A 16,522-nucleotide genomic window follows, 5' to 3' on the forward strand; every position below is an offset into this window, starting at 1 on the left:
ACCCAGAGCCACCAAAACCATTATTCATCTCAACATGCCTCGCTCCAAATTCATCTCCCTTCGGCCCGCATAATTCCTAAGCACTTTTCGACGCCAGCAGGTCCCGTGGCTGAATCAGAGGCCTCTGGTGCGGGGATTGGGGTACACGAGCCTATGTTCCTCAATGTCCTAATCGTGGAGGCCAAGTAGACCGATATCGACAGCGGCGTTGTCCAGGCCTATCATACCCAAGTACGCCAGCACCACGATCAAGAGCACCATCCACAAGCGGACGGTCGGCTGTTACTCTATCCACAGCGGCTCAATCCGGACGCTTCTCAGAAACGACCAAGAGCCAGGTGGAAGCAATATATGGTGGTGCCAAGAGATGCTGGGTTTGTTACGGGGGAATGGCCGACTGTGCGCATGTTCTTGCGATAGAAGATGACCAAGTATGCCATTTCTTATGGTATTTATTTAATGACGCTAATCTGTTTGTATAGACGGACCGCTGGGTTAAGGCGGGCCTTATCCTACCTAGGACCAACCTTAAGGCAAAGGAGAATGCCATCTTCCTCTGCAAGTCATGCCACTGCCAGTTCGACAATGCCTACAACCCAGGAATTGTCTTCTTCCCTGCCGACTTGGAGTTCTTTATTGAATGGGAGAAGGCTGATCAAGCCCGCCGGAAGGAAGCGGCCTAGAATAGCGCGTATGTCCGCCGAAGTCCACCCACAGCTGCTGCATATAAGGCTCACCAGGTGGAACAAGCCCGGGTTGACCCAAACGCAATTGGCGGGCTATATTGTACTGTCATTTTGGACACGTCTTTTGCCTCTAACCTTCCGAAATCTGTGCGCCACGAGGTCATTAAATGCCGTTCCGGGTTAAAGCAATGGCACGGGGAGCCAATGTATAAATTGCCGCATTTATGAATGAAGTTTGTGCTTTGACAATCAAAGATTCCCGATAATTTGTTTCGCTTGTGGACCTCGGGAGACCTCCGAATCCTGGCCTCCGTACGGGGTAGGTATAACGGAGTCTCTAGTGTGGGTCTCGTATGTAGCTGTTGTCCATAGGTCTTCTTTGTAGCAATGGTCGAAAATCAGGAGGATAACTAGCGGCTTGGCCGGGTTAGCGAGGGGCCACAGGTGATCCCTACAAATTCAAGATCTGCTACCATTGTCCACATAGTCCAGGATTCCCAGGACATGTTGAGAAGGATGAAAATGGACTGGGTTGTTTTGTAGGCGTCGGTGACCTCCACTTTCATGATATCTGGGAGATCTTCAATGGCCTTCTTGAAAATGTCATACTCGCGTCTATGGCCTTGTAATGTCAACTTCACAAGAACATTCTTTTCCTGGACTTTTCGGCTAGGGCGAGGGATGCGAGAGGGAGAGGAAGAGCTAGGCATGGTGGTGTCCTTGAAGTGCAATTTGATAGGTTGTATTCCTGTCAATGTTTCCATAACAGGTTTTGGGGTCATCGGAATCCCTCCCTCTCGCTGCTGTTCTTCTCTTTGATCTGCCTCGCGCTGAATCTCTTGGAATAACGCTGCAGTTGTCAGACTGGTTTGTCCCTTGAACTTCTGGACTGCTCGGAAAATTCGCTGGGTAAAAGAAGTTTTTTGGGCGCGAGGATTAGCCAACTGATGGGCAGAGCATGCGGCAATAATCTGTGTCGTCCTTGAAACTTGGCTACCGCTCCGTGTAGCCGCACCAGAATAACAACAATCCAGGACCGTGAGAACATCAATCTTTTCCGGGACGGGGTTATCGGCAAAAAGGTCAGGCTTGATTTTGGACCATGGGACAGGATGTGTGCCGGGCATTCCAGACACAAAATTCAGCCCGCCGTCGATGATCTCGCCATGGCCAGCGTAGTAGAACACAATGAGGCAGTGCTGTTCCGTTTGCTCACATTCAAGAGCAATTTCACGGATGCGGTGACTGAGTCTCCATGTTGGTCGCATCTCTGTCTTCCTTAGAATGTGAGATTCGTGCTGGATGCCGAAATCTTCCATCAAGTTGGCCATAGTGGTAACATCGTCTTCGGCGTTCGAGTTGTCATTTAGCCACCGAACCAGAATCGCAAATTTACGGACATGATAATTCGCCCGAGCCACTGCAACTTTCTGGAGTTGTTCCTTCAGCACAGGTAGCTGGTGAACCTGACGGGCCGTTGACGGGAATGCCGTTGAGGGAAGTGACGAAGGCGCCGATTGGATGGACCCGGTGGGGGAGCTTAGCTCAGAGGGGTCGACCATTTTCCTGGACAAGTTAGTATCCTCAGTCCAAGTCCAGGCGATTTTACGAGTAGCACTCACAATGTGGACACACGATATGAGGATCCAAAGGAAAAATAAATGTTCAACGTCAACAACACAGTGAATAATCAAAGGTATCTGTGTATCTTTGGGAGGGAAGAGGTAGAGCTGGCAAGAGGGCTCAACGAATCAACGTTGACCGCGGACGTTTTTGTCATCGGGGTTGGACCATGCACGGAAGATGATGTACCGTGGAATCCCCGTTCAAGACCCAAGAAGTACCTAGGTAACCAGTAAACAGACGAGACGAGACGGGACGAAAAAATGAGAAAGAAGAAAGAAGAAAGAAGAGGGAAAGAGGAAAGAGGGAAGGAGGGAAATAACTATTTCTGGTCTTACGACTATCCTAGCTCCAATGCCACCCGTCTTCCTCTCCGGATAAAGGTGCGACTTTAGAGTAATATAGCGTATAAGATCAAAATAAGAGCGTATAAGCCGATTAATATTAATGTATATAGACTCTCCGCCGAAAAACTTAACAAGTACGCCTAATAAGTCGGAGAACTCGTCCGGAAGGGCCTAATCCGCTAATCTAATAGCGTATAGGGCTTCCTGGTAGTATTTATACGGAAACCCTATAGGAAGTAGCGTATATATATCGACTATAAAGCCCTAAATAATCTAATAGAAAAGAATAGATATCCGCTCCTATAAATTTACAAGCTCCAAGATATTATTAGGATTCCAAATCATCTGCCCAATCGTTTTACTAGGTTGTTTACAGTAAGTTATTTCTCTTGGTATACGAGAAGTCTATTGGCTTATTAGCGATAGATATATGCACGATTATATAGACCACTCCTACGGTGGTACCCCTATCCGCCTGTCGGGGTCTTAGCGGGAATATAATATACACTTGGTGGCTGCTGTGGGTAGGTACATATGCATACATTCCTAACTGGGATAACGTATCTCAATCTGGTGCTTACACTACCTCTGCATATCCGCTCACTACCCTATTAGGTGCTATATTCTACCGATTTTCAAACAAAATACTGCTCCCAGGGCCAGTTGTGATGAAATTCCTCTTACTACTAAGGGGGTCGCCAGCACAGGCAAGCGGTCTCCCCGAAAGCTCTATAGTAAAACTGATATTGTACTATCTTGTCGAACATAATAACCCCATTTCTATCACGGAGTACTCCGCAGGTACATCTCCATGCCACGCATGACCTATATAACTTATCTACCATCCTAGTTTAATATCCCTATATGACCCGATCTAGACAAGCTCATATGTGCTAATATCTTTTAGCCCTCCCACATTAGTGGGTCTAAGGTAGATTATGTAGTTTACGTCTCATATCATTTTTTTTATTTACAAATAGTCCACCAATTCGTGACGACTGATACGGACCTCCAATGAACAGAAGTGCTGTAGGAATACAGTATATAAGAAGTTAACCAAGAGAAGCCTGTACACGGTATCTTATTCGTGCCAACGAGGAACCAAGTTGCGCTTTTTCATCATCGGTCAAGTCACCAATCCTCCGTAAGTTGATCTCTGACAAACGCCACCAGTCTTGACAACTGTCGTGTACTTCCGTCGGCATGACTTTAATTCGTAAAACTTTGATTAACGAATCATAGGGTTTTCTAAGAGAATAGGTGTGAATGAAATCTGACGAGAATAATCAAACTTTTCAAGTACTTCCTGTATTCTTATTGACGGTAGTCTCTCGGGCTTACCAGTTCTGCTGGCGGAGCGGAACTCCTCTGATTGGGCTAGAAACCGCTCATTTAAGACTCATTGTGGGTGTTCTAGCTGGACTAACCGCCACCTCTTCAGGGTTGCGCCTGCAATTGTATCCAGTCAACATCAAACGTAAGGTGTAACAAAACACGAGCAGACTGTACCTACCTGTCTCGGTCCCAGAGATAACATAGAATGAGGATAACAGACAACACCACACACGACCCTCACATGAGAGCAGTTCGCCAGTCGGGTGGGACTTTTGCATGAGGTTTTTCATTTTGTGAATGGCTTGAAGGCTAACACTCTCGCAGTCACGGGTAAGAAAATTGTCGAAAGCCTTGAAGAGATGAGGGGAAACGTACACGGAGAGAGGAAGGAGAAAGAGAGAGGAGAGAGACAGGAGAGAGACAGGAGAGAGCAAAGAAGCTAGCTATAGGAGAGCAGGGGCTGCCCAGTCATCCATCCTGATACATTCTATATTCATCTCTTCCATTAAATTATATCTGATTGAGCTGAAACAGATGTCAAGTCCATAGGTACGTAGCGGTTGGTGCATGTTCAAAATATCGGTCTTAATATGCCCAATACCTACATGTACTTGTATTTAAACCTTGGAAAGATCAACATGACAAATCAAGACTGTTCTGATACGATCATCTAGGCACAACACTATTGGACCATGGATATGTTCAACAATAAGGCGAGGCTCTAGATTAGCCTGAATACGAGATTTCTTATTTAAATCAGACCTTATCACGATATCGCAGTAGACCACTATAGGAGGCAGAAGGAAAAGTAATTTATGACAAACAGACTGATCATCTATACCTGAGCATACAAACATTAGCTAGCAGTACCGAGAAAAAGATATTGCACCAGCTCAGCAAGCCTTCTCAAGGTAAAGCAGGACCTTCATAGCACCTTATCCTCACTTTAGCCTATCCCAAAGATTTGCTGCCACGTGGATCTCTGGCACCTCACAGGGCAAACAAACCAAGTAGCCAATTTTTGGAGATGTTGTGAAGTAGTGTATGAAAGGCGATCTGTTAAATCCTTTTGGATCTTTTCCTTTTGTTCCTGTGGAAGATCAAATCCCCAAAAGCTGATACAGCACCAGCATTCCAAAGTGCAATGACCTCTGCCTTTCTGTCTTGATAGATATCTCTGTTCGCAGCATCCGGCTACAACATCCGCCTCGGCCCGAACAATCTTGGACCATTTCCTTGCGCATAAACCATATAGTATTGCGCCTCACTGTATCATAAAGATTTTTGATACTTGGTCCAAGCACAGACTCTGCGGTAAAGGGCATACTCTTTTCTCGGGTATTCGGGTTTCGCTTCTTCAAGTTGCTTCTTTACTTCTTGAAGCTGAGTGTTATCAGATATTATAGCTTAGCCTTTTGTAAAGCTTCCTCGCGTTGCGTATGTTCATGTAGAGCTTGATCAGCGAGTAGTAGATCTGTCACTATAGACCGGTCTATTCGAGCCAGAACATATCCGTAGGCTAGAGCCTGACGATCATCAGACATGAAAAGAGCCTTAAGGTCATCACACACGCAAAGAACTACTGGAGGTCCCAGAACAGAGCCACTGAAAAATGCCATATTCGAGGTGAATAGAAAGTTTGGTATGAGAGGAAGATAATCTTGTTGGTGAGAAAAGCAAAGTTTGAAGTAGAAATAGATTCGAGATGACATAGGAATGATTCTTACAACATATTACTACCCTGTCTAGCGTTCGAAGATCCCAATTGGTCTAAGGATGCATTTCCAGGTTCAAATATCCCACGGTTCTAAAGAAGATCAGGGCCGGCTCCTAAAGTAAGCTGCTAAAATGAACTAGAATAGCGAAAAAATAATAGTAATTTATTCTAATAATTTAGTAGTTTTATAAACGCTAAGGCCTCGATTTTATATAAAAATGGGCTTCGATAGGCCCCTAATAGGGGCCTATCGTAGGCTAGGGGATAGGCTGTGGACCGAAGTCCTCGGCCCATTTGTGGGCCCTGATAAAGCCTAATGCTATTGTTACTCGAGCTTAACTAGAAAGGATCAGTATCGTGGGCGGGCGTGGATAATTCTCACCCACTCTCAGCTTCACGCTTTATAAGTAATGCACTCACCCTTCCATCGCCCAATAACTTGCATTTTATAATCCTCTCTCACATCTAACCTTGTACATACGACCATAGGGTGTGGAAAACAGGGCTTCCCGTCCGCTCAGCCGTACTTAAGCCACACGCCGGAGAGTTAGTGGGTGGGTGACCACCAGCGAATCCTCACTGTTGTATGTTTTCTTATTTTATTTTTGTTCTTTATCTTATGCTCATACTTGAAACCTGGCTTTAATTCATATTAATTTTGCTGAGCGGAGCGAAGCACATAATATAGGCAATATACCTAACAGACTATGCCAAAAAAATCCGCCTTCCCAATTCTGAGATCCTGGCCTTCAATAGTATTGAGGGCACTCGATTGTTTCCAATGTCTTTCAATTAAGAGCTATGTAGTCGTATTTCATATAAAAGGCCTTAATGACGAACCTGTCGCAATGGCCCACCGCATACCCTTCGGCTCGACCCCATTGGTTGCTCCGCGAATTATCGGCCACCTCCGGCAGTTGCGCACATATCGGGACTGCGGAGCCTCCGATCCTTCTTTTTGCAACATCTGGGGTAATGCCGTTTCCCACGTCTCGACATGCCCAGAAAACCCACCCCAGCGGCCAAACAGCGGGTTCGCACTGGTTGTCTGACTTGTCGGAAAAGGAGAAGAAAATGTACGCGTCACGTGGTGTGCTCTTGTTTTGCAATCAGAACTGACGGTTTGACATTAGGTGATGAGCAGAAACCGAGCTGCGCCAACTGTGAGGTCAAGGGCTTCACGTGTAAATATAGCTCTGATTTGGCGTTCGTGTCGCAGCGCGATGGGGGTGTCCCCGGTGCGCCGAGACAGGCGTATAGCAGTATCACAGTAAGTACGGAGTTCTCCGAATCGACTCGAGTTTCAATTTCACCTCGCGATGCCATGATATAATAAAGATGTTAAGCTGATTCTGATTAGTTTGTCGATGACTCTCCTCTTGCAGCTGCAAATAAAGAGAAATCAAAGCCCCCGCCAAAGTCTGCAGATGATTCCCAGAGCGATGGCAACACTGGTTTCTCTTTAGATGGGCTGCAGTCTTCAGCTGACGGCCCAGATGATCCCGGGGATGTGCGCCGTGCCTTTGAATTCCAAAACATATTGTCATCAACAGCGCCCAATGTCGACTTTTCTGAACCTCCAATTCCGTTTGTCGGAGAACGGAGTGCGCCGCATACTCGCTATATGAACAGTGCTCCATACTTTGGATACCGGTCTGCCACCAGCAATAGGACAGTCGAAAGGCGAGGCGACCTTGCGAGTGGGAATCATGAGACCGACCTGCTTCGACATTTCCGCTATCACGTCGGTCCTTGGATCGATACCGGGGACCCTGAGCTACCGTTCGGGCTACAGGTCCTTCTGCTCTCGCGAACCAACAGAGCTCTGCAGGCTGCGGTTCTTGCACTGTCTGCAGGTCAACGACTCCTCGTGACATCCCCGAATAGCATGGACCTGGAAAGTAGCCAGCAGTTCCGAAAGGAAGCGGAAGAGAGTCTTGCGCTTGAATATGACCTGGCTAGATATGCTGGCCATACCCTCTTGATGCTTCAAGATGCTCTGCCTGCAGGACCCCAGCAGTGGAGAAGCCTTCTGGTTCACAGAATAGAGCATATAAGTGACTTCGCATCAAGAGCAGTAGGAGAAGAGGTTGGGGAAGCTTTATTGTGGCTTTACTTTCGATTCGGTAAGAGAACTTCTAATCACTCCAAAGGACCAGCCAGCAGACTAATACTGGGCTCCTTACAGATCTCGCGGGCTCCTTATTCTCTTCCAAACCGCTACTTATGCCATTTCGATCATTATTACGACGAGATGGCACCTTATTAAACCACCAACAATCTATGCGGCCCCAGACGGTCAATACCGTATACAAGCATATATTGTGTCTTCTGGGACACTGCTTGGCCTTAATACACGGGGATCGAGAAACGTCCTCTCCCCATACGGGCGCATCACCGGATCTGGCAGCGTTCCCATCTTTACGACAATCGCATTCCCTGTCACAATGGACATTCCTCTGGTCAGACTGCCAGAAATGGTACAATGAGCGACCAGTAGACGTTCAGCAGATCGTGGACATCCGCGGCGGCGAAGCTGACCAGATTGACCCTGACCACTACTCCTCGTTTCCAATCCTCATCTATACGACTCCAATGGCGCTGGTCGCCAACGCTGTCTACCACATGATCTCCCTCTTATTGCTCACGCATAAGCCACGGCTCCTGAAATCACTTCCCGGACCAAGATCGGTCACCTCGCACATCTGGCACGCGCAGTCGATCGCCGGGATCGCAGCAAGCAATGACTCCCCTGAACAGTGGGATCCGATCTTGATTGCGAGTCTTCTCACCATCGCCAAGGAAATGACACACGAATCACAACAAGCAGTTCTACTAGACCGCTTTTCCAGGATCACAGCGACAACGGGTATCAAATTGGACCGAGAGACCGAGGCACTTCAAGCAGGGTGGAACCTGGCACGATACGAGGAGGAATTCGACGATGAAGCTGACTCTATGATTCCATAATTATACCCAAAACGACATCTCTATTATTTTGTTCTATCATACTTTTCATCAATGGTACACGTATTCACATTCCATCATTCGATTCCTTCATTCCACATCGTATGCAAAGGGGATACTCTGCATAGCACCCCGTCGCTGCACACACATAGCAGCAGCAGCATTCGCCTTCGAAACCGCACCCTCAATATCATCATCAAACTCCCCCAAGCTCCGTCCCGTCGCCAAGAAACGCGCGACAGCAGTCGCAAAATACCCGACAAACGTATCCCCCGCCGCAGTGGTATCAACAACCTTAGCAACCTTAACACCAGCAACAATACCCGTGCGACCCGTCTTCGTCGAGAAATAAACCCCCTTCGCGCCAAGCGTAATAAGAACAATCTCAACGCCCGCTCGCTCATGGAACCGCGGCGCCAACTCCTCAGGCCGTAAACAATCACCCTCAACAACATCACCAACAGGAAGACCCTCAATCGACCTGGCCATCTGCACCACCTCCGTCTCATTCATAATAAGCACAGCGGTCCCACGCAGCGCCGAAAGCGGAATCCCCTCTGGGAACACAGGCGCCGGATTGAAAACGACTTTCGCGCGCTCCTCGCTAGAACAGTCATTGAAATACTCGAGCAAACCCAGCGTCGTGGTGCGCGGGATCTCGCCCTGCAAGACGACGATATCGGGTGTAGACGGGTAATTCTTCAGCGCAGAGAGAATATTCCCCACGGAGCTAAGCAATCCAGCATGGTTTGCGCCGGGAACGACCAGAATCCTATTCTCACCGCCGATAGCTTCTTCCACGATAATGCTAGCCGAACCCGTCTGCGCGACGGCCGATTGCTCGATGGATGTTGTGTCGACGCCGGATTTCTGCAGTGCAGGCTGTAGGAGGGTCGTGTAGTATGGGTCTTCGGCGCCGACGGCGCCGATCATGTTCACGGATACATCTTGGGTTGTTTGTGATGTGAAAGAGGCGCGGCCGCAGGCGACCGCTTGGTTTCCGCCTTTGCCGCCTGCTGAGACGGTTAGGGATGTTGCTGTGAGGGTTTCGCCTGGCCCTGGGCAGCGCGGGGTTGCTGTTACGAAGTCGATGTTTAGGGAGCCGATTATGCTGATTTGGGGGTTTTTGGCGGATTGTGGGGTTGTGGTGGTCGTCATTTTGGTGGGTTGAGGTTGTTTTGTGTTCGGGATGTTTGGGAGCTGTGACGTGGGCTTTCGCCGGTTAAATTGAATTCGAGGATGTAGAGGGTCTAATTGCTTCAATATATGTCGCGTCGCATGACCTTTTTTCTTTTATCGGTCGGGATCTCGACTTTCGGCATGTCATAGCTCCATCTCCCCATGTCCCGATGTCTTCGTGTGTTGCCCGATGTGGGAGTCGTAGGCTATGACTGTCCCAAATAGGCTAGGTCATTGGGTCCGCATTTGCGCCAAATGCGGATTAGCGCAGGAACCGTACCGACTAAAAGAGGAAGTTGGGCGCACTAGCCACGTGCTTTCCACACTTTCGTTATTAGTCGCGGCGGTTCTAAGATTCGCCTTGGAATCCTAGTATGTTGCAGCGCAGCGGGTTAATCTCTTCAACGCGGCCCATAGGTTAGCATGACACAGGAACCTAAGGGGTTTTCCAGTTCTCAAACCACCGCCCCAGAAAGGGCATAAACAGCTACAAGAAGCGTCGCACTTTGTATCCAGCCTCGGAACTGTATTTCGCATGGATGGCAGGGCTCGGGGGATGTGTTTTTTTTTCTTTTTTCTTTTTTCTTTTTTTACCTACAGCTAATTGTAGAGCACGTTCTTACATCAATCGCGTGGATCTCTCCTGGCAAATCTGTGATTCAATATATAGTGCAATTTAGCATGATTGGAATGGAAAATTCCTTATAAATAACCTTGTCTGGGGAGATCGACAAACTCGCTACCTCCCTCCAAGACCGGCCAATCGTCGACATAACGAAGTAATCTTGCTCCGAACCTCAATTCTATATGCGCTCCGTTTTGAGCGATGATAGGTGATGAATTCTCCCTGTTTCACGTGACCTCTGATTCCCATGTATGTAGTCTGATCTACTTCATTCCTCTGTATCTCTTACATAGCTCTCTGTCCAGTCAATACAGCTGTACAGCCTCTTTATGATCTCCTTCATGCAGTAGATCTTATCAATAGGGGCCATGATAAATATGTCGATTGCTGACCACGGAGTCGGAGGAGACGCAGAACGACTATAATGATATTTATTTTGACTCGGACTGACTGTAATGATTCGACGGGGTAGTTGGGCTTGTCAATTAGTTTGAGGAAGCCCCAGGCCGGATGACTCATCGACCATTGACCTTCTAAGGTTGGGAGGTCAAGGCTTACAACCCCGCACCCTCCTTCTCCTCTCATTTTGGCCGTGGTGATCGTAGAGATACCTTTCTCGATTTTTCAACAGTCTTAAAGGACTCTGGTGAGGCGAGAAAACCCCCAGATACCAAAATACCATCCACTGGCACGCTTCCAATGAGGTGCATCACATATCAGCATGAGCCCCTCTAATAAATACTTTTACCGTTGCTTTTCGGAAACGAGTGCTGGTGGTTTGACATGCGGCCTGAAACGCATCGGTCCTCGGTTATCCAAGCCCGACCTCTCTCGACATTTCGAGCTTCATAAACACCAGAAGAAGAAGTATCCAACCGCTCTAGTCTCCGTCACCGACCGTCCCATAGAAGCTCTCCATCGTGCTTTTGTCAAGCACTACAACGATGGAGAGGTCTCTAGTACCATATGGATTGCCATTATATCAGTTCCAGCCACTACGGATGCTGAGAAACTTTATCACCGTGCCCAACAGCTTGCTTATGGGGACATCAAGTTCAAGCATGAATATTTGTTCGAATGGCAGATCCCAGACCAATATGTGGAACATATCGTCTCAGTCAAGACACTTCTGAGTCGAGGGCTCGACCTAAAAGAGTATCTCGATCATGGTCACGACAAACGCTCCTTACCAAAGCTTTCGACATTCATAAGCAGGGTGGCCGAAGGAATTTCCAATGATTCCATTGATGGCTATGGCTTTGGCAGACATGTAGCCCACATAGCACAATGTTTCGGTGCCAGGGCACCGGTTCTGGAAATCGCCCGGCAGATTTTGGATGATTGCCCCCCATATTTCAGTGTCATTACGGAGGATGGCTCTGAGAAATGGCAAGCCTACACCAAGGATTTCTCCTGGATATTAGATGGTATTGACGAATGCATATTCGATTTCTGGCTTGCGGACAGCACTTTCATTCTCGATCATCGGAATTTTGTGGAATGGTCTGAGTCTATGAGGAACGAAGTGAAATGGATGTGGGTGGATTACAGTGTGGACCTCTACCATGATATTTGCGCAGGGACAAACACGGATTACGTTTATAAAGAAGAGCAAAGATTAAAGGAGTATGAAGAGAATATCGAGATAGAGATCGAGGAGGAAGCTGTGGCCATCGGCCTTTGACAGATTATCGATGTTTCAACGTGATACCACATTCTAAGTTGAAACGAACGTCCTGTCACAGATAGTGGTACAGTAGTGGTAGTAGTAGAATTCATTTACCCAGACCTCTCGCAAAACTGATTTCCCAATGAAAGAACGATTACCGTTGACCAAAAACGTTCAAGGTGGCAGAGATGTCTGGGATCCTCGTCTATGAACTTTCACTGCCGACAACACACCGGACTCAATCCTCTTCTCTCCCGATGGTAAGTTCCTAGGCTTCAGTCCCGGAATAGCGTGGAAGCGTACTGCTGCGGCATGTTACTACCGGTACCAGTCACACACTCATCGCTCGATCTGCCAGAGAGATTCTATTGGCCTTTTCGCCGGACAGCCAAATAATTGCTTTATACGTAGGCCGTGAAGTGGAGCTTTGGGTTGTTGCTACAGGGAAACACATGCAGTCCCTTGAGGTGAATTATGAGGTCCGTGCTATGCGATTCTACCGGATGGCAAAGGCTTTAGCCTTAGGGTGCTAGGGTGCTAGGGTTTTACATAAGAACCCCATTTCTTGTTCCACATATCTGAATGTTGATTATGTGTGGAAATAAGCACTGTGGGAGAGAGAGAAAGAAAGAGAAAAGAATGCCAAGAGGAGGCAGTGGCAGAACAACGGCCGTGAATTCTGCATTCTTGTTAAGGCTACGAAGGAAGAGAGATGGATAGAGAAGAAGAGGTGAGGTGATGATGAAACTATGGAAAGAAGCTAGTATATACGCTAGCTATATGACAAAGAGACAAGGAGCCGAAGAGTTCAGTATGCACACAGATAGACAAACGCATACTGCATGTATGTCAACAATTCTGGATAGCTCGCAAATCTTAGAATGACTGATTCTGACATCCAGCGTTATATGCAAACAGTATTATCAGTCTGCCTTAGGCTTTTCCAGCTCGTACGCGTTGTCTCGATCGGCTGTTGGCGCTGACAAAGAAGCCAAGGTTAAACCCACATCCTTTCCATTCCGGCCAAATTCATCCAGAGCCCGAACTAGGCTCAGAGTCTTAGGGATGGGCCCATCTTTCTGATTGAGAAGTAACGAAAGGGGCCTAGGGGCGGTCACAGACCGTTCTTCTTCCAAACATAGGCGCGACTCGGGTAATGTAAGACAGTCCGAGGATTCAGAAACTCCATTGCCATAACCGCCAACTGAGGTGTCGATGACTCTATAAACCACACTCATTCTGAGACCGAAAGGCAACTCCTCTTCGCAGACAGCTTCGTCGGCCATGGTAGCTATGGTTGCTTTTCCCTTTGTGGCAGCTGGCCCAATGCTAATAATCGTGGATGTGGGGCAGGTGCGCCTTTCATCCACTCCCGTCACCAGTTGGGGCCAAAAGACGTGTGCAAGCGCGGTGTGATTATGCAGGAATGAGAGAACGTCCTGCTGAGAGAGCGCATCCGGGAGAGGGTAATAAGCTTTCTTAGCTGTCTGGGTCGAGTAAAAGTCTGTCTGGTCGTTAGCCACATTGAATTGGGGTCACGATCTGCTCCTAAGCAGGCAAATTTTGAGAGGGAATGGACGCAGGGTTGGATCTAACAGGAAGTCATGCCGACATCAAACGTGCCGAGCTGGAGACGATAGGACACGGTGGTGGCTTAAAGATATTGTAGTCTGCGTGCTACACAATACGGGTAGAGGGATGGTTTCGGACGGGGTTTTGCGAGAGTTTCCGAGCGCATTAGTGTGTCGCCAGCAGAGTTAGCGAACAGTGGCAAGTCGACGGGAGATTGACCCAGTTAATTTGGAGTTAAAGGCGAGTTAAAGGAGGGAGATGGTATTTGAGAAAGGCGAAGCCCGACAAGCGTCCTGACTGCTTAAAAGCGCCTTACTGGGCAGATGTGGGTCACTTGTTTATTCTCCGGGCAAATCTCGATGTTCATTATTTATCAACGTACCCCAGGAATCTCAATATCAACCTAGTCGCACTACGAAAGCTCACCCCTTCAAATGGCGAGACGGAGCTAGTTCAGAGTCATTCAGGACTAGGCAGGACCTCAATCCAAACATGCCCGAAGTGAAACAAAACTATGATGTGACCCCAGTCTCCAACAAGTTTGTATGATAATTGATGGAGGTGCAATCTGGATGGAAATAAAATGAATGGAGAAAGGCACTGTCTATATTGACGATCTTGCACGAGGAGAGGAGGAAGAGAGAAGGAAAGGAGAGAGAACTATCATACATGGAGGTTCTATCACATTGTGATGCCTCAGGCATGCAACAATAATTCAACATTAGGGACTGTGCTATGCCTATACCAATCAAAAGTGGATCAAATTTGCTCCAGGGTCGCTTGAAGAAAGCGCGCAAAGAAGTCCACGTTTCTCTAGGTCCTGACAAAAATCCTTACTCGAAAGAAATCCCAAATCCTTCTTCCATGAAGTTTTGGCCCATATCGCGATTGTCGCCACTAGCTCGCCCGGCATTTATGGAGTGGCCAAATAGACTGAATGCTAACAATGAAATGAAAGGCCAAAAATAACCGAAGGGATTGCTCCTTCGTATATGTTCTTTACTCCGGACTCCTGTGGTTTTCAAAATTATACTCACAGTCAGGGATTATTAGTTGGTGAAGTCGGTTTCATACTGAGGCACTAAACATAGTACAAGGGAAGTTCCTTATTCTAGAAGCAGAGGGGCTAAATACCAACCAAGTCTGACTTCTCAGCTGATTCCTTCCCTCAGAAAGCTATGTACGAGTCAACCGTCAATGAGTTGAGCGCAATATCACAAGCTAGCTCCCGGTCGTACTTGTCTCCCCCGATTCACAAAACCACCTGAGACCACCAGCTGCTCTTTCCATATCTCATTGCTGTCGTGAAATCCCAGTATTCAGGATACCAGCCAGCAGACTCCCAATCAAGGAAACCCGATAGATGCCCGTCATCTCCGATAAGAATATTGTGAGCCTTGAAGTCACCATGGGTGAAAGTAATCCGGTGAGAGTATTTGCGGAGTTCATTCGCTTGCGCTAAAGCCTGAACGTATTCTGCAGTCGAAGTAAAGCCGTGTCCAGAGGCTGGGCTTAAGAGATAATCGTGGAGCTCTTCTTCGTTCTTGAACGGACCCATTATGTGATTAGGCACTCTTGAGCTTCGTAATGAAGTGCCTATAACCGAGCAAATATTTCGCGTATAGGGCGAGGACCAATTACGCATAGAAGTGATGCATTCTCTCAGTTCGAGAAGCCACGGGTCTTCCAATTCAACATGTAAAGGATCGGCAGAGTTCTCAAGTGCGATGCCAGGCAACCTCGTCATCAATATCGAAAAAAGCGATTAAAGGGCGCATAAGGATGCTCCCCACAAGATAAAACCTTCGGAACGGGCATTCCGGCAGCTCGCCCCATTTGCATCGCGGCGGCCTCTTCTATGCTTGTTCGACTTGTCCACTTTAAGACTAACCCGAACGGCAATTGTACAATATTTGCGTCGAATGGTATATCGAACCATGAACAATAGCATCCTGACAATCGATACAACACTTCATGGAATATACCGTAGAGTCTGCGTCTTGTTTTGCCTGGAATAGGTGGCAGATCGGGTGTCGTTTCGCATATTGCTGGCTGTATAGGTCGAGGCCAGGTATAATCCGGTCGTAAGAATGACGGCACCCATAATCCAATCATTGGTGCAATCGGGGAGCTCGATGCTACCTTATATGATAAGCCTAGCCTAGGACTTGCTTTTGAAGCAAAGGTATTTTAACACAGTGACATGGTGTACGTTAGTTTTACGAAGGGGGCTGGGGTTAGGCCCGTGTGACAAGTTGCTGAGCTCAGCAACATCAGGCCTCAGTACATTCTCAACTCCGGCAAAGGCCATCGTCTATAAGCCAGTAGTCTGCGTCAATAATTGTCTGAGGAGCTGCAGCTCCTAGAAGCGATGCTCCTGGAAATGTGGAGTTGGCTCCTCAAGCTCGGCGCCAGTAAACGATCTGCGGGACCGAACCAACTAGAAAATAATATAGAACAAATCACAGCGTATTTACCACTAGATCATAACAAACCACGGTTTTTAAATCGCAAGTTTTGTCAACTGCTCTTCAAAATTTAGTATGGTTCTTATGCCCATGTACAAATTTGTAGGTTCCCGCGGTTTGGCCTTATACGCAGAACTCGAACTTTGACCCGTGCCAAAGACTAGTGCTGACGCGCTAGTCTTCAGCTGTATGCAGTTTGATCACATAAGTGTTGTCCAAGGTATACAACTGGTTATCACACTGCATCGGCGTCTCGACGTGTCAATTCGATAATCTGTTTTTAGTCATTTTCGTCTCTTGTTGATTCTCGTTGGTTGTTGTTGATCCCTTTCGG

The 16,522-nt window shown here is 47.5% G+C and overlaps 10 protein-coding genes across 10 annotated transcripts; 4 read left to right on the forward strand and 6 right to left on the reverse strand.

The window, feature by feature from the left end:
* Nucleotides 1-389: 389 nt before the first annotated feature.
* Nucleotides 390-683, forward strand: N7489_008095 (uncharacterized protein; the record flags this gene model as incomplete). The annotated part of the gene is made up of 2 exons (XM_056713845.1): nt 390-431; nt 483-683. The coding sequence occupies 2 exons, from the start codon at nt 390-392 to the stop codon at nt 681-683; spliced, it is 243 nt and encodes an 80-aa protein (XP_056567560.1).
* Nucleotides 684-1,096: 413 nt separating this feature from the next.
* On the reverse strand, nt 1,097-2,248 carry N7489_008096 (uncharacterized protein; the record flags this gene model as incomplete). The annotated part of the gene is made up of 1 exon (XM_056713846.1): nt 1,097-2,248. One exon carries the CDS (start codon nt 2,246-2,248, stop codon nt 1,097-1,099), a length of 1,152 nt encoding a protein of 383 aa, XP_056567561.1.
* A 3,143-nt stretch (nt 2,249-5,391) lies between these two features.
* Nucleotides 5,392-5,610, reverse strand: N7489_008097 (uncharacterized protein; the record flags this gene model as incomplete). Its single annotated transcript, XM_056713847.1, has 1 exon — nt 5,392-5,610. One exon carries the CDS (start codon nt 5,608-5,610, stop codon nt 5,392-5,394), a length of 219 nt encoding a protein of 72 aa, XP_056567562.1.
* Nucleotides 5,611-6,705: 1,095 nt separating this feature from the next.
* Nucleotides 6,706-8,678, forward strand: N7489_008098 (uncharacterized protein; the record flags this gene model as incomplete). The annotated part of the gene is made up of 3 exons (XM_056713848.1): nt 6,706-6,978; nt 7,069-7,834; nt 7,897-8,678. The coding sequence occupies 3 exons, from the start codon at nt 6,706-6,708 to the stop codon at nt 8,676-8,678; spliced, it is 1,821 nt and encodes a 606-aa protein (XP_056567563.1).
* Nucleotides 8,679-8,765: 87 nt separating this feature from the next.
* On the reverse strand, nt 8,766-9,833 carry N7489_008099 (ribokinase; the record flags this gene model as incomplete). The annotated part of the gene is made up of 1 exon (XM_056713849.1): nt 8,766-9,833. One exon carries the CDS (start codon nt 9,831-9,833, stop codon nt 8,766-8,768), a length of 1,068 nt encoding a protein of 355 aa, XP_056567564.1.
* A 1,367-nt stretch (nt 9,834-11,200) lies between these two features.
* N7489_008100 (uncharacterized protein) lies at nt 11,201-12,163 on the forward strand (the record flags this gene model as incomplete). Its single annotated transcript, XM_056713850.1, has 1 exon — nt 11,201-12,163. One exon carries the CDS (start codon nt 11,201-11,203, stop codon nt 12,161-12,163), a length of 963 nt encoding a protein of 320 aa, XP_056567565.1.
* A 173-nt stretch (nt 12,164-12,336) lies between these two features.
* On the forward strand, nt 12,337-12,681 carry N7489_008101 (uncharacterized protein; the record flags this gene model as incomplete). Its single annotated transcript, XM_056713851.1, has 2 exons — nt 12,337-12,408; nt 12,439-12,681. 2 exons carry the CDS (start codon nt 12,337-12,339, stop codon nt 12,679-12,681), a joined length of 315 nt encoding a protein of 104 aa, XP_056567566.1.
* A 390-nt stretch (nt 12,682-13,071) lies between these two features.
* Nucleotides 13,072-13,434, reverse strand: N7489_008102 (uncharacterized protein; the record flags this gene model as incomplete). The annotated part of the gene is made up of 1 exon (XM_056713852.1): nt 13,072-13,434. One exon carries the CDS (start codon nt 13,432-13,434, stop codon nt 13,072-13,074), a length of 363 nt encoding a protein of 120 aa, XP_056567567.1.
* Nucleotides 13,435-14,972: 1,538 nt separating this feature from the next.
* Nucleotides 14,973-15,278, reverse strand: N7489_008103 (uncharacterized protein; the record flags this gene model as incomplete). Its single annotated transcript, XM_056713853.1, has 1 exon — nt 14,973-15,278. The coding sequence occupies one exon, from the start codon at nt 15,276-15,278 to the stop codon at nt 14,973-14,975; it is 306 nt and encodes a 101-aa protein (XP_056567568.1).
* A 207-nt stretch (nt 15,279-15,485) lies between these two features.
* On the reverse strand, nt 15,486-15,824 carry N7489_008104 (uncharacterized protein; the record flags this gene model as incomplete). Its single annotated transcript, XM_056713854.1, is given in 2 exon segments — nt 15,486-15,690; nt 15,706-15,824. The coding sequence occupies 2 exon segments, from the start codon at nt 15,822-15,824 to the stop codon at nt 15,486-15,488; spliced, it is 324 nt and encodes a 107-aa protein (XP_056567569.1).
* Between the last annotated feature and the right edge of the window lie 698 nt (nt 15,825-16,522).

This window comes from Penicillium chrysogenum, assembly GCF_028827035.1.
Source record: "Penicillium chrysogenum strain IBT 35668 chromosome Unknown utg000004l_segment0_segment0, whole genome shotgun sequence".
In the NCBI taxonomy this organism is placed as follows: Eukaryota; Fungi; Ascomycota; class Eurotiomycetes; order Eurotiales; family Aspergillaceae; genus Penicillium; species Penicillium chrysogenum.